Source organism: Onychostoma macrolepis, chromosome 05 (genome assembly GCF_012432095.1).
Source record: "Onychostoma macrolepis isolate SWU-2019 chromosome 05, ASM1243209v1, whole genome shotgun sequence".
Classification (NCBI taxonomy): Eukaryota; Metazoa; Chordata; class Actinopteri; order Cypriniformes; family Cyprinidae; genus Onychostoma; species Onychostoma macrolepis.
Window position 1 is genome coordinate 45,294,550 of NC_081159.1, and position 16,710 is coordinate 45,311,259.

Here is a 16,710-nt window from a genome sequence, read left to right on the forward strand (position 1 = left end):
TAACAACATATTTTTTCATGTTTCTGACCCTCATGTCCTTCATGTTGAAGGTCAAACGACTGATCTACAGACACACATCTACCTGATTCACATCAGATGAAATATGAAATATGACGTCTGTCCTGATCAAATCCAGACAGATGAAGAGTGGAGGAGCTATTAAGAGCTCAGAACATCAGAAAGCACTCGTTTCACAGGATTCCTCGTTAGTGCGACAGCAGCCGTCAGCCGTGTGACCGTACGCTACAGCATCACTATACAAAACCACTGGAGAAACCGCATTAAAATGATCCGCAGCCGTGAGACGTGAGCCAGGCAGAAGAATAATATCAAAATATTAATAAACGACTTTTTATCTCGCTATTCTGACTTGTTTTTCTCAAAATTGGAAAAAGTTTACATCTCAGTTATTTTTTGTATAATTTCGAGTTTGTATTGCAATTCTAATACAGTCTCTCACAATTCTGACGTATTTTCTCAAAATTGCGACTTTATATTGCGATTCTGACTTCATATATCGCAGTTCTGTCATTTTTTTTTTTTTAGAATTGCAAGTTTGTATAACAATTCACAGTTTACATCTCGCAATTCTGATGGGTTTTCTTAGAACTGTAAGTTTATATCGCAATTCTGACTTCATATATTGCAATCCTATCTTTTTTTTTTTTTTGGAATTGCAAGTTTGTATTGCAATTCTGACATTTGTGTTAGAATTGCAAGTTTATATTACAATATCTTGCAATTCTGACTTTATATCAAAATTCTGACATTTTTTCTTGGAATTGCAAGTTCATGTCTGATGATTTTTCTTAGAGTTGTTTTTATTTTTAGAGTTGAGTTTTTATCATAATTCTGACTGTATCTCACAATTCTGATTTTTTTTTTGTATATAGTACACACACACTGTATATGTGTACTGTATGTGTGTATATACGTACATATATATATATATATATATATATACACAGTATGCACACACATACATACATAGTTTTTATATTTCACCAACAAACATTAATATTAAAAATAAAAAGGTCTTTTAATAATAAATATAATGAAGTCAGCTCTTTTTATTGTCGTATTCTTTTAGACTGTCATCCACATTCTCTCGTCTGTTGTGAAGCGCATAATTAATCTGCAGGGTAAACAGCTCAACTTTATATTCCACATCACTCTGATTCATCAGACGAAACGAGCCTCTCGATTGAATCCTAATGGAAAGAAAAGCAAGTTAACGACTCATAAAATCGATAAATATTTAAGATGCTGTCACTGTTGCTGGTGTGGACTCAGATAAAGCGTGCCGTCGCTCTCTGACCTGCCCTCTCGCCGGCTGTATTCCTTTATAGAGGCCATTCGTCTGATTCTGCCATTAATAACCACTAGCAGCACAGCAAATGATGCACAAATAGACAGTTTAATTTCCCAGTGAAAAATGAAAATGTTTGCGTCTGAAAATGACCCTGCTGAACATGATGCATCGCTGTGCCTCTGCCGGCTAGAAAAGAGCAAGTTTGGTGAAATATTGTTGTGAATTTGGACTGAACTTGCCATTGTGTTCATATTTAATTCTTAAGAATATCAGAGAGAATCATTAGCGTCAGGGTGGCACATCCCACGCAATACTCAGTAAAACGCCAGATCATTTTTAAAGATGGATTCCCAGTGCTCACTGTCTAAACACACTGTTGATGATTTAACAGCCGTGAGCTGAGCTGATGTGTGATAGAGACGGGCTGCTGCTCAATCTAATGTCACAATCATCATTCTGCAGAGCGTCAGACGGACAGAATGCATTCTGGGCTCTTTTGTTGGTCTTTGGATGGGCAGAAGCGCAGCGGCACACAATGGAACCCAATTTCCTCTCATAAACAATCCGTTATCAGGCCGCTCAGACAAAGCAGCTCATTACAGTGTGACGACTGGAGGACACACACACACACACACACACACACACACAGACGTTATCCAGAGAAGACCAATGACAAGCTACACCTGCACTGGATACACACTGCTAACCAACACCGGCCAAGTCACCTTTATTCTATAGCTCTTTATACAACTCTGATTGTTTCAAAGCAGCTTCCCAGTGATAAAAGTACAACTATTAACAATTGTCATCATTAAATGAAATGAAGCCAAATACAATCAAATATAAATATTAGATGAAAATTTCTAAAACGAACACTAGATATATTGCATTGGCAACTGACTGAACACAATAAGTTTAAGTAGAAGTACTAAAATTACTACTAAAAAAAAAAATCTAAATAGAAATGTAGTTAAAAAAAAAAACAATAATAAAAATAATTAAAATGACAAAAAATCAAATTACTAAAACTAACTAAAATTAAAATCTAAACATAATATGACAATAATAGCTAAATCAAAATATTAATAAATACCAGAATATAATAATATATTAAGAATTTATGTATTTATTTATTTACTTGTTATAAAAATGAAAATTTGAAATGTTGCAACTGGGTGAGAAAAATATGTTTAAGCAGAAGTACTAAAATTGAATTATATTACATTGAATTGAATAAAACTGAATTAAATAAATGTCTGTAAATGACAAAATTTACAGTAAAAATCTGTCTGTAAAAATCAAATAATATAATTACTAAAACTTGAATAAACTGAGAATAAGAAAATAAGCTAATTCAAAATATATTAATAAATAAATAGATTATTATTGAATATATCTAATATAAACACTAGTACTGTATATAATAGTATTTACATAAAAAAAATAATGCAATTATATAATAAAAAATACAAATATATAATAGTTGAATTGATAATATAAAACATAAAATATCGAGATAATTTCTTGGCATGACAGAGATAAATTCTTAGAAAACAACCCAAAATGTATCAATCAATAGTCAATCAATCCAGTGAATTCAATCCAAACGTCTACAGTTCAGACTGACTCGGATCTCTGCATATCATCTGTATAATGTGTGTTTGACTGCTCCAGTGTTGGTTTATCAGAGCTTGACTGATATAAACAAACACACACTAATGTGAATGAATAATGAATAAAGCCCTGCTGAGTGCTCTTCATAACACACACATGTTCAACCCAACCATACATAGCTCAAATCAAGGCTCAGGAAAACACGTCAGACTCGTTTGAGCACATGACAGTCACCTCTTGTGTTTTGCAGCATAATGAATACTGAGTGAATGCTGTTGAATCATAACTCACCCGTGAGTAGACGACCTCCAGTGAGATGTTCTGCGGTGGAGCGCTGGGCACTGCGGACACACAAACACACACCACAGTCATCAGGATCAACACTAATGCACCCCACGGGTCACCTAATGGCCCTGGAGACAGTTAACCGGTTTAGTTAAGTTAGTGAATCTATCTCTCTCCAGCAGGACAGAAGCAGACGGATGTTCTTCCATCAGAGGAACACAATCAATCTGTAAATGAGGCTTCAGATAAACAGGCCGTATCTGAGACGCTCTGCAGGTCAGGAGGTTATCTGAGGACTCACTGCATGAGTTTGGACTAATAGTTTGGAGACATTAATGATTAACCTAAAGACTGTGTGTGTGTTTGAGTGTGTGTGCATGCATGTGCACATATGGTGTGTGTGTGCTTGTATATGCAAGTGTGTGTGTGCGCATACATATGGGTGTTTGTGGGTGTGTGTGCGTGTGCGTGTATGTATACATTTATATTCATGTGTGTGAGTGTGTGTGTGCATGGATATGCGTGTGTATGCATTCATATGAGTGTGTGTGTGCGGGTCTGTGTGTGTGTGTGTGTGAGTGTGTGCATGCATATGAGTGAGAGTGTGCATGCATATGAGTGTGTGTGTGCATGCATATGAGTGTGTGTGTGCATGCATATGAGTGTGTGTGTGTGTGTGCATGCATACAGTATGTGTGTGCGTGAGTGTGTGTGTGTGTGTGTGCATGCATACAGTATGTGTGTGCGTGAGTGTGTGCATGCATGTGTGTGCATGGATATGAGTGTGTGTTCATGCATATGTGTGTATGTATGCGTGTGTATGTGATTGAGTGAGAGCGTGTGCGTGTTGAATGCCATCACACAATTTCATTAGCGTGACACGAGGGCCTTTAATTAAGCAGAGAAATGGGGAAAGAGCAGCAGCGGCTCATTTGAATCATTCTGCCGCGTGTCTCTAATGGAAGCTGACACGCAATAAATTCCCGCAGCCTCTTAGAGCCGCGCTGAAGCTAATGCAAAGAGACACTGCGGCCAATGAGAGAAAGACACGCGCGGGTTAAGCTGCTCGCACAGACATCTGGAGAAAATCACGCCAATATGAGACAAAGAATCAGAGGAGTGCATGATGGGAATGGATTGGAACGAGTGGGAGAATGCAGCAGGTCTGAGCAGCATGTTAAGAAGCTCGCGCTCGTCTCGCTGTCTCTCTTAAAGAGCCACGTGCTGCACCTCCCCATTTCACATCAGCTATAAACCAGTGCTCCACTGATGGGATTTTTAACGACTGGTGCTGATTTCAGCATTGCAGGCTTTTACATTACATAATGGAGAGAAATTCACAAAATTAATTTAAATATTACTTCAGGCTTATAAAATAAAATAAAATAAAATAAAATAAAATAATATAATATAATATAATATAATATAATATAATATAATATAATATAATATATAATATAATATAATATAATATAATATAATGTAATATAATTCTAGATTTTAGTGTATTTACTTTAGATAAAAACATCTCCTAAATACTAAAATAAAATAAAATAAAATAAAATAAAATAAAATAATAAAAAGAATGCACATGCACATCTCTGTGTTCCATAACACATCTAAATCTACAGTGCGACATCGACAGGCTCCATTCAAGCTGGGTGATACTGATAAGAGCCAGTGATTGAATCTTTGAGAATTACTGCAAACATAATCCTGAGGTTAACACATAAATCAATAGCTTGATGTTATACAGCTAATGAGAAGGGCTGCTGGGAAATATAACCCGCTTTAGCATTCAAACACCGCTGCGGCATTGAGCTGTTGCTAAAACAGTTTGCCTTCAGGCTACAGAGAATCGGCGAGGGATGAACGGACGGACAGCATTCGACTTTAACATCAGAAAACTCAAGCTACATCAGCTCCAGCGTATTCAGACGATGCACAGATCAGGACAGAAATTTTATTTTATATAATTTTTTTTATTTTATTAATTAAAATATTTTATTTTATTCATTTTAAAAATATATATTTTTATTTTTATTAAATTTTTTATTCAAAATGAAAGTGCACACAGCTTCTCCAGGACAAATCTAATGCAGCAATACCAGAATACATTGTGACAAATTGAGCCAAGATGGCGACTATGAATAAATATATTCATTTTCTGATCAGGACGGCGTGTGTGTGTGTGTGTGTGTGTGTGTGTGTGTTCTCTCTCTCTTTCTCCAGGGACTCTAATTGAATTCGAGGGAAGATCCCGGCTGCTTCTTGAATGCAAACGCAGTGAAGCTGCAAACAAATCAAACGTGTCTCAAACGTCTCCTGTCAGACTGTCAGAGTTGAGTGACACGCCGTGAAATTGATTGACGCTTCAGATGTGACGGCCTGAATATTACTGCCACATCAAAGCCGTCATTAGTGTGTGATTAACTGGATGGCTTATGGAAACATCTGAACGCCGTGACCCGATCGCAGCCGTGAATCATGGGTTTGTTAGAGACTGGAATATGTGTTTCAGTGCTGAAGGAACAAACCATTAGAAAATCCATTAGAATAAATGTTAACTGAAATATAATAAAACATAAAAAAAATCAAATAAACTTTATTTCAGCCAGGGTTATTATGCTTAACTAAAACTGAAACTTGAATAACTAAACTAAAATTACAAAATTAAAAATTATATATAAAAAAAAAAAAAAAAAAAAACTTATTAAAACTGAAATTAAAATGCAAATGGGAAATATATTAAAAAAATTTTAACCTGGGGTACTACTAAAATAAACTAAAACTTAAATAAAAATGACCAAAAACTATATAGACATAAAAAACAAAACAAAAACACAATAAAATTACTAAAACTTTGACCAAAAAAGATTTACATCATCTACAAAATGATGACTAAAGAATGTGCATCAGGTGTTTTTGCTTTTTTGTGTTTTATTGAAATTATGAAGGTGCTGTAAATTAACTAGTTTTAATTAATTTCAACAAATTTACCATCAATACAGACGCTGCATCAATACGACGTCTGAAAAGTTTTCTCACTGACATGAACCTCATGAATCCAGAGTTTCTCACTCAAAATGATGGTTTTGTGCTGTCGTTCACGTGCGTTTGACTCATAAATACAGTCTTCCTGAGCTGAGCTGCTGGACTGGTCTTACCGTCTGAGAGCGTGGTGATGAGCGTGTCTGTGTCGGAGAGGCCAGGCCCGTGTCGATTGACCGCCAGCACTCGCAGCGAATACTCTGTGAACTTCTTCAGTCCCTCCATCCTGTAGCTCTGACCCACCACCTCCACGTTCTGACCAACAGAGAGAAACAAGCACCGGTCAGAACACATCTTCTCATTACGCTTCTGTAATAATGTATCGTAATCATTTCTAATTCTATCTTTTCTAATGTGAGAATTAAACAAGTCAGACTTCTGTGATAATACGATTAAACTGACATTTTAAAGATATAATTATCAGGTTTATACACAGCGCTGGCCAAAATCATTACTACACTAGTATCTTCAGCAGCTGAAAGTGGTTTGAAGTCAGTTATTTCTATCTTCTGCTGGAGTGTGTCGGGAGGAAATATCAGTTTACATTTCCAAACATTCATTTAGCCATTAATTGTAATAATCCAGAGAGATTTGTCTGATCTGATCATCATCATCTGTCTGCAGTGACGTGAAGAACCAGAACAAACTGAGACTAAATCCAGAAGAACTGTGTCTCTGCTTCAAGAAACCTCCTGCGAAGCTCCTGAGAAACTCTGCTCGAGTGCAGCGAGGACAAAACCTGCTTTAAACACAAAAGATGCTTTATAACTGACTTTAAACTATTTTCAGCTGCTGAAGATACTAGTGTTGTAATGATTTTGGCCAGCAGTGTGTGTATCAATGAGTTCAGATTGTTTCAGTTGTTCAGTGTTTGTTAGTCAGGTGGACTCTGACCTGCTCTTTTCCGCTGGACGTCTCGGTCCAGAGCAGTCTGTAGCTCTGGATGGGGCCGCTGGCGTGGGACGGAGGATCCCAGGACGCTTGGATGGAGGTTGGAGACGTAGCTTCTGCCCGCAGGTTCTCCACTGGACCAGGAACCAGAACTACACCAACAATCACATCAGGATTGAACAGATGAGAAACACAGAAACACATCAGCAGACGAGAAACACTGCCTCTTCATGGCTTTGAATGTAATGCAAAAGTGTTGTTTGATTTGCTGATATGGCTGTTTTTGTTGTTGTTTTTTTCAATATTTTGAGTGAGATTTTATTTATATTTGGCTTTATTTTTGTTGGATTTTGCTGATATTGGTATGGGTGTGTTTATCTATTCTTTGTTACAGTTAACACCTTTTGTACTTAAAAACAAACTAACTTGGGGGAAAAACGGTTACACTTTATTTTAATGTGTCATTGTTACAGTGTAATTATACATTTAAGTACCGAGTAATATTAATTAACTACATGTACTTACTATGGTGTTAGGGTTAGGATTTGGCTTTGATTTACTTGCATGTAATTATGCATAATTTATTGTTATTATAATAGTAAGTACATGTAACGTGTAACACAAGGACACCTTAAAATAAAGCATTACCGAAAAAACTATATAGACAAAAAATAATAAAAATAAACTGAAATTAAAAACAGAAAAAAAATAAAAATAAAAGCTTATTTAAACTAATCAAACTAATTTAATTTTTGAAACTACTATAAAAAGTTTTATTTTATTTTTTTGTTTGTTGGAGTTTTATTTTATATTTCTTTTTTTTCAGATATGCCTATACTATTTTTTAGTTTCAGCTTTTCATTTAGTTTTAGTTATTTTAGAACGTCAACTTAAACTAAATGAAAACAAGAAATGTTGACATGTAGCTGAAATAAAATAATTTTTTTTTTTTCTTTTTAAATATTTTTTTTTTTACTTTATTGTTTATTTTTTGTTTTTGTGATGAGTAGTGATTTTTTATGTTTTCAGTTCAGGATAATAGCCCTGTTTCAGATACAGGAACATCTAAGATGAGTGTCAGCGCTGTGAGATAACAGATAACAGATAAATGGTGTGTATGCAGATGAGCTCTATTTCAGATCTGAAGTGTGTTTGTGAGAAAGAGCTGCAATCTGGACAGGAAAGGTCAGACGGCTCAATCACAGCACACACTCTCCATTAGAAAGGTTAAAGAGCTCGAGTGTGTGTGTGTGTGTGTGATAATATAATGCAATCTTTCACTCTGCTCCTCTGTGTGTTTCCAGGAGGAAACAGAGCATTATGGGATGTTTCAAACATCTGCACAGGACTGCTGACATTTACAGAGATCTGCAGCATCATCACAATCAGCAAACACACTCAGAGTGGCTGTGATGTCTTCAGTACAGTACATGTTATGGTGTGTATTTTGAGTTCAGCGGGTCTCTTACGCTCGGGTTGCGTGGACAGTCGGATGGCCTCTGAGCTCTCTCCGGGCCCCTGCTCGTTATACGCCACCACCCTGAAGGAGTAAGTGGCCTCGGGTCTGAGATTACTGACCGTCAGCTGCAGACTCTCGGCCTCCGTCACGTTCACGCTGCGCTCCCTGACACACACACACACACACACACACACACACACAGTCAGTCAAATAACATGATCAATCAGTGACACAATCAGATCTACACTCTAACATGAATGCATTAGTAAACACACTTTGCTCATATGTTGGCCAATTTGATCATCTTTTCATTTATCAGTGAGAGAATAATGCTCTCAACACTGCTTTACTGTTTGAGTCTAAATGTTATAAATGAACACTAAACATGAAAAATAAACATTGTACACAAGCATTTATGTTACTAATGCAGTAAATAAAGTTAGCATTTAACACATTACAACAAGGTCTCATTTTTAGTATTAGATCATGCATTTACCAGCATGAAACAACAAGGCATGTATATTTTTTAAATATAATTTATTAATCTTTGTTAATGTTAGTTAATAAAACATAATTGTTCATATCAGCTCACAATGCACTGAGTAATGTTAACAGATATAACTTTTCATTTTAACATCATGCAGTAGATCAGTGGTTCCCTATCTGTCGGTCACTATGAGTTATGTCGTGATGACATTAGGGGTTTACTCAGTCATCTGGCCAGTGGATTTTGCATGCCGAGCCAGTCCTGGTGCACACGGGTATAAATAGGCAACAGTGCATCCACTCATCAGATTTTTGTGTCATCTCTGGCTCAACCAAGGGTGTGTTTCCCAAAAACATCATTAGCCAAATATGGTCGCAAATTCTGTCGTTACCAACATAGTGTCGGTGTTTCCTGAAACCATAGTTCAAACGAACATTCACAAACAGTGTCGCAAACAGACGTGGTTGGAACTACAGCTCTCGGCCTGTGGTTAGAAGCATAGCTTCTCATAGTTAATGCAGTACAATCTATTAATTCCATTTTATCTAAATATAAATGCATTTTAATCCATATATTTTATTGCATCCTCAATAAGTGCTGTTTTTGAAGAGTGCCACGCGCAAGGAACCCCGGAGTATGACGTAAGAGGGAACCAAACATCAATGAACCAAACATCAAATAAAGAAAAATGGCAGGGAACAAAAAATAGTAAATTAGTCATCAGACGCCATGTTCAATACAGCTGCATCTTAGAGATCTCCAATCAGTTAAATAGCAGTTAACTCCACCACATGTGTGTGACGTCATTAAATTATATTTTATTAGCAAAGTTTGGGAGGAGCACGTTCAGATAATTAACCTCATTAACATGAGAGGAGCACAATCAGTAATCAACCCAATTAACAAGATAAGAGGTGTGTATATATATACACAGCTGACTCACCTCTGTTCCTTGACAGTTCTCCAGCATCCCTCCGCCACCCCTTCTCCGCACTTACATCTATTCCTGTCCTAACCTGTAGGGGGGGTACTCTTGGTTCGGGCCAAAGTTCCGAGCTCGGAGCCCTCCCCTCGGACAGCACACCAAATACGCATAAACTTTATTCTATTTATTATATGTAAGTGTGAACTCGTGAACAATGAATTAATGTGGTTCACACGACGGAGATGCGATCGTGTTCGGGAAACACAGTACCTACAGTAGGGCTGGGAAAATAAATCGATGCATCGCGAATCGAGAAATGATTCCGCAACGATTCTGAGATTTTCCGAATGCATCACGATTCTTTCTTGAGTCGATTCTGAGCTTAGTTTTAAACAGCAGATGGCACTGCATGCTTTAGAGACAGCTTGGTTTTCTCTTAATCAGAGATGATTGGGGCTCCCGAGTAAAGCCCTAATGTCATCACGGCATAATGTCTTCATTCCCTCCATCAGGGAACGAGGGTTACGTTCGTAACTGAGACGCTCTCTTTCAATATATAGGTCTAATTAAAAATATAAATATTAAAATTTATATATATATATATATATATATATATATATATATATATATATATTTATTAATTAATGTATTATTTTTCATCTAAATATAAAAACAGCACTGTTAATAATATATTAAAATTAATATATTATTTATATTAATTAATATATTATTTTGTATTAATTAATGTATTATTTTAGAGTCTTATACACACACATAAGTGAAACAAAAAAACAATATACTGTTAATAATATATTAAAATATACATTTTTTTATCAATTAATATATTATTTTAAATCAAAAAGAACCACTACTGTTGACATATTGTTCATTGTTAGCTCATGTAATGCAGTAAACTAATGTCAGCATAAAGAACGTTATTATAAAGTAAGACGGACTGAGACAGACAACAATTCAATCATACTAAACATGTTTCTATGCGTTTACCAATGAATATTCATAATGTGGGATGGATTAGGATGTGATTGATTGAAACATGACATTATTGGTGGATATTATTTCGGCCGCAGGTGAACACATACCTGTTGATTCCCTCCTCGGAGAAGAAGACGCTGTAGGTCAGGACGGTTCCGCGCGGTTCCTCCGGGGGCCGCCAGCCGAGGCGCACGAAGCGGCTGGACACGAGGACAGGGGCCACATCACAAGGAGCGGAAGGGAGGACGCCTGAGCTCGGGGTCACTGGTGGGGGAGGAGAGGAGTAAGTCAAAGAGGAAGTGCGGGGCAGCTGGGGGGGCGGGGTGGGGGGCGTGGCCTCTGTGACCGGGGAGGGTGGGGCAAGAGGGAGGGAGGGGCGGGGCATGTGAGGGGGAGGGGCAACACAACAGAACAAGAGGAGCGTGAGCGATGGAATGAGAAGATAAGGAAAGAAAACACACACAAACAGAAGACATCAGGAAGAAAAGAAAAGAGAGCGATAAGGAAGATCACAGCATCAGAGATCAGGCAGCAGTAAAACACAGAGCATCAACACACACACAGAAGAGCAGCCGAGATGACAGCGAGCGTTCGGTGAGATCACAGACAGACCACAACAGCATCAGATCCAGACCAGGATGAGATACACATGAATATTCTGTCATTTGGACTCTAGATTCATCTCAGTCTGGAGCCGTGAATCTGTGTGTGTGTGTGTGTGTGTGTGTGTGTGTGTGTGTGTGGGTGTTGATAGTGATTTCACAGTTCACACGACACATTCACACTCAAACACACACACACTCTCACCAGGGAATTACTGTTAACACACACACACACACACAGTGGGTGTTGTAGTGATAAACAGAAGCGATGTTTCCTCACACGTTCAGATTAAACACTCGACTGAAGCCAAACTCACACATGCTGCTGAACAACCGCAAGACTCCACATTACTATCAGCTTAATACACTACTGGTTAAACACTTGGCATTATTAAAATGTTTTTAATGTTTTTGAAAGAATTCTATTCTGCTCATAAAGGCTTAAATCAAAGTTGAATTTTCAGCATTACTCCAGTCTTCACTGAAGACTCTTCAGAGTCACATGATCTTCAGAAATCATTCTAATATGCTGATTTGCTGCTCAAGAAACATTTCTGATTATTATCAATGTTGAAAACAGTTGTGCTGCACAATATTTTGTGGAAACCGTGATACATTTTATTTTCAGGATTCACAGATGAATAAAAAGTTCAAAAGAACAGTGTTTATTGAAACATAAATATTTTGTAACATTATACATGTCTATACTGTCACTTTTGAATAATTTAATGCATCCTTAATGAATAATAGTACTAATTTCTTAACCGGCATTATACATTATGTTACAGATTTGTGAATGAAACAGGATATTTCACTAGAAAATAATGTTTTTCTCCATAACGAATTAACAGGATGGATGAAAGTCTCTCTGTATGGGGGTGGATAATACACACAGTAAGAGCTACCAATAATGTCATTTTTCTTACTTTATATACATTCTGAACGTATAGGATATGTTTAAGTACAATATATGCCTTTATATTCAGGTCTGCCATAAATCAGTTAATAGCCTGTCTCCAAGAATTGAAAACATGGCTAACCAATAATTTTCTGCATCTGAATGATGACAAAACATAAATTGTTCTATTTGGGCCTATGGAGAAAACTGATCTGAGTGCTGTTGACTTGAGGTCTTTCACTCCATTTCGCTCTTTTGATGTCAAGGATCTGTGTTTTATTCTGGATAGTGGCTTAAAGCTGAACAAACAAATCCATTCTGTTGTCAGTTTCAGTTTTTATCACCTATAAAGATTAGCCAAAGTTAAACCTGTAGGAAGTTTTGAGATTCATGCTTTTATGTCATCACGGCTTGATTATTGCAATTCACTGTACCATGGCCTACCTGTCATCTATTCATAGACTTCAATTGGTCCAAAATGCAGCAGCCCGCTTGCTCACGGGTAGTCGCAAACAGGACCAAATCACGCTTATTTTACGTTCTCTGCACTGGCTATGGAAGCAGAATAATGACAATAGTTTTTGAAACATAAAGCATGCTGAATTCCACAAATCGAAAAAAAAGATGCATTGCAATTAACAGTGCTTGCATTTTAATGCCTTGTATTTCCAGGGCTTGCATTTTTAGGTCCTGAAATTTAACACAGTTGTTTATTTAAGCTGTGGATATTTAAATTCAAAATATTTCACACACATTTTCATAATTAAAAATTCAACAATTCATATTCACCTTCCAGAATTCACTTCCAAAATATTAAATCTGTTTAAAAATACAAAAATACATTGGATATCATAATTTTTGTTATGACTAATTTATTAATGATCCAGCATCATCTGTATTGAAGAGAAAGAATCACTTCATCCAGCCTACTTACACACAACTACTGAAGAACTCTGTTCTCTTCACCGGACTCATGTGTGTGTGTGTGTGTGTGTGTGTGTGTGTGTGTGTGTGTGTGTGTGTTGGTAAAGTAAAGGGGGGAAAGCAGGCAGTGGATCAAACCACTGTGAGGCAAGGGAGGGGGGAACTCAAAACGTTTCCAAACTTAAAATGCTTTTTTGCGTTTATATTGTTTTACTACTTACACAATTATTCTCTTAATCCTGACCCACCCGTCCCCCGCACAATTTACACCCCTGGCTGGACCCAAGTTATGGAACAAACTGCCATTATTTATTAGAACAGCGAATACAGTGTCCGAGCTTAAAAGTCTTTAAAAAAAAACTATTTGTATTCTTGTGTTTTCAATGTCCTGTTTTAATTTGACTTACGCACTTCGGTCAACCAAGTTGTTTTAAATGTGCTTTATAAATAAATGAAACTTGAAATATCTCGCCTCGTCCTAGTTTCTAGTCTTCTGCTCACAGGTGGTCAAAGCGTCCCAAATGTCATTGCTGTATTTCAGTGTAAGTGGCTCATTTCTGAGCACATGCTCGTCCTGACAATACAGAGCACATTAGAGCTGAAGCTCCTGACCGCGAAGTACAATAGCTGCTGAGGAGCATGTGCGTCAATGCAATCGCGAGCCGCGGTAGAGACTACTATTCTGTGCAGCTGAGCAGACAAAGGTTCCCTGAAGACTCTGCACTCTGAGGTGAACATGAACATCAGGCCTTTCAGAGAGGATTTTCACCACAGTGGGGAGTGAAACTCTGAGAACATGGACTGAGCCGCTTCACAGGTTACTAGTACAATCACAGATCATTACACTGACCCTCACGCATGCGGTATTTCATTCACACACACGGTGAGCGATTCAGTGAGATCCTATTCGGTATAATTCATGTGCTTTTCATAACACATCATTTCAAATCCACTGTACATAAAATATCATTTAGCCGTAATGAACAGAAAATTGAGCGTTATATCGTGAAATGAAAGAGTTTAATGTAGCACTAATGTATCGCCATTCACGGTTTGCTTCATTTAAATTAAAGATTTGTTTGTTCATTACCAGGCATAAATCAATATTACAGGTTGTTTATTATTACCTTTTTTGGTTAGCAAACATATCAAGAAAATAATGAATGTCTTATCTGTTTCAGCCAGTATTTCAATATTTGCTATTCATAAAGACACTCAGAATTGAGAATGAGAATGTACAAATGCACATTTAAAATCTTCGGAAGTCATTTTATTATGCTGATTTGCTGCTAAATAAACATTAAAACATTTTTATTTATTTTTTTTTACCAGTTGTATTATCAGTGTTGAAACAGTTCATATTTGATGCCTTTTATTATATCAGGATATTTGTGATTAATAGAAAGTTCAAAAGCACAGCATTTATTTAATCAAAAATGCAGTAATAATTGTGAAATATTATCAGAATGTAAAACAGCTGTTTTCTATCCGAACGTCTGTTAAAATGTAATTTATTTCTGTGATCAAAGCTGAATTTTCAGCATCATCACTCCAGAATTCAGTGTCACATGATCTTCAGAAATCATTTCACCTGAATATTACAGAACTGGTCTGGATCTGGATCTGGATCTGGATCTGGATCTGGTGAGATCCAGCATGAAAGAACAGACACATGCAGAGAAACATCATGAAGATGGAGAGAGCTGACAGACACATCAGATCATTCACAAGCTCACAGAAAACACTGAAGATGACACACACACACACACACACACACTCATCAAACTCAACATTTCAAGCTCTCTTGAACTATAACCAGCTCAAGCTCAAACAGAGACTGGCTTTTAACATTCAAAAAAACAAGTTCATCAAGGCAATTTAATCAAATTCAGATCCAAACTCACATTGTATCACCAAACATATTTAGTTTAAAGCCCACAACTACTTCAAACTGCCCTTCAAATATCAAATATAGGGATGATTATAAGAAGTAGATGAGATAATAATAGTAAAACAGATTAAAAACAGTGTTTAAAATATAAAATATACATAGATATTGCAAAAGATCAGTGCGAATTTGCAAATGCATGTTTAGATGAATCGTTGGTGCTTATTTGTACATTAATAGCCAACAATAATTCTGCTCTATGATCCTTAATAAATAATAAAGCATGTGTTTAATCTATTACTGCAGTGATAAATAATTTAATTTTAATGTTTTAATTGCTTATAGAGCTCATGGTAATTGCTCATTGGAGTTTTAATGCAGCATAATTATTTTAAAAATTATTTAGATTGATCTTAAATCAGATGAAAGCCTCCAGATCCAAACTATTTTCCTTTATATCTCATCACTGTTTAATAGTTTCTGAATATTTAGACTCTGATCTGGAAATATTCATTAAAAACAGCCTTAAAGCATGCACAGATATGACAGAGTCAGAAGATGAATGTAAATGCATGTTTAGATGAATCACTGGTGATTAATTGTATAGTAAACAGTCAATCATTCCGCTCTATGATCTTTATGAAATAATAAAGTGTGTGTTTGTATATCTGAAGTGAGCTGTACAAATCAGACCTCATCTTGACCTGCGTCTCAAACACTGTAAGACTGAAAACTGAACATCAAACGCAGCTTCAACTGAATCCACTTAAAAACGACCTTCACGACCCCGATTCCATCGAGACGCTCAACACACACCGATGAACACAATGCAGACGCTCACACTCGTCTCAGGGGTTCAACGTGTGTCACGCTTACATTCATCTGAGTGAAGGCCTCTGCTTCGTCTCACACACACACACACACACATGTTTACTCAGCTATCTAAATGGGGATATTCTATAGGTGTAATGTTTTTTTCTACTGTACAAAACACATATAAGCCAACTGTAAACCTAAACCCACCCCTCACAGAAAACTACAGGCATTTTTACAATTTAAAAACAAAAACAGAACTTTATTTAGTATATTTTTAAACCTGTTTCACAAATGAGGACATCCTCAAAGGGAGGTTTTTGGAGATTATGTCAGGTTTGGCTCACTTTTTGGGTACAAATTTGTCCACAAAATATTAATGTTAAGTAGGTACACACATACACACACACACACACGCAAAGTGAAAAGGCATGTTTATCACACTAAAATTAATTTATGGAAAGATAACAAAGATAAAATAAAGAATATTGGACTGTTAAAAGAAAATACTATTTTAGACATGACCTCTTTAATCTCTTCCAATCTTAATTTTTTATTTTTTATTGCA

At 36.5% G+C, this 16,710-nt stretch overlaps 1 protein-coding gene across 4 annotated transcripts in view; it reads right to left on the reverse strand.

The window, feature by feature from the left end:
* Nucleotides 1-16,710, reverse strand: part of dcc (DCC netrin 1 receptor) — a 235,065-nt gene that overhangs the window by 67,864 nt on the left and 150,491 nt on the right. For all 4 annotated transcript variants that reach the window (XM_058774658.1, XM_058774657.1, XM_058774656.1 and 1 more), the window contains exons 8-12: nucleotides 11,125-11,281; nucleotides 8,623-8,777; nucleotides 7,157-7,305; nucleotides 6,379-6,517; nucleotides 3,218-3,267 (exon numbers count right to left, since the gene is read on the reverse strand). In XM_058774658.1, the coding sequence (XP_058630641.1) occupies nucleotides 3,218-3,267; nucleotides 6,379-6,517; nucleotides 7,157-7,305; nucleotides 8,623-8,777; nucleotides 11,125-11,281 (650 nt within the window). The remainder of the gene's footprint in view (nucleotides 1-3,217; nucleotides 3,268-6,378; nucleotides 6,518-7,156; nucleotides 7,306-8,622; nucleotides 8,778-11,124; nucleotides 11,282-16,710) is intronic.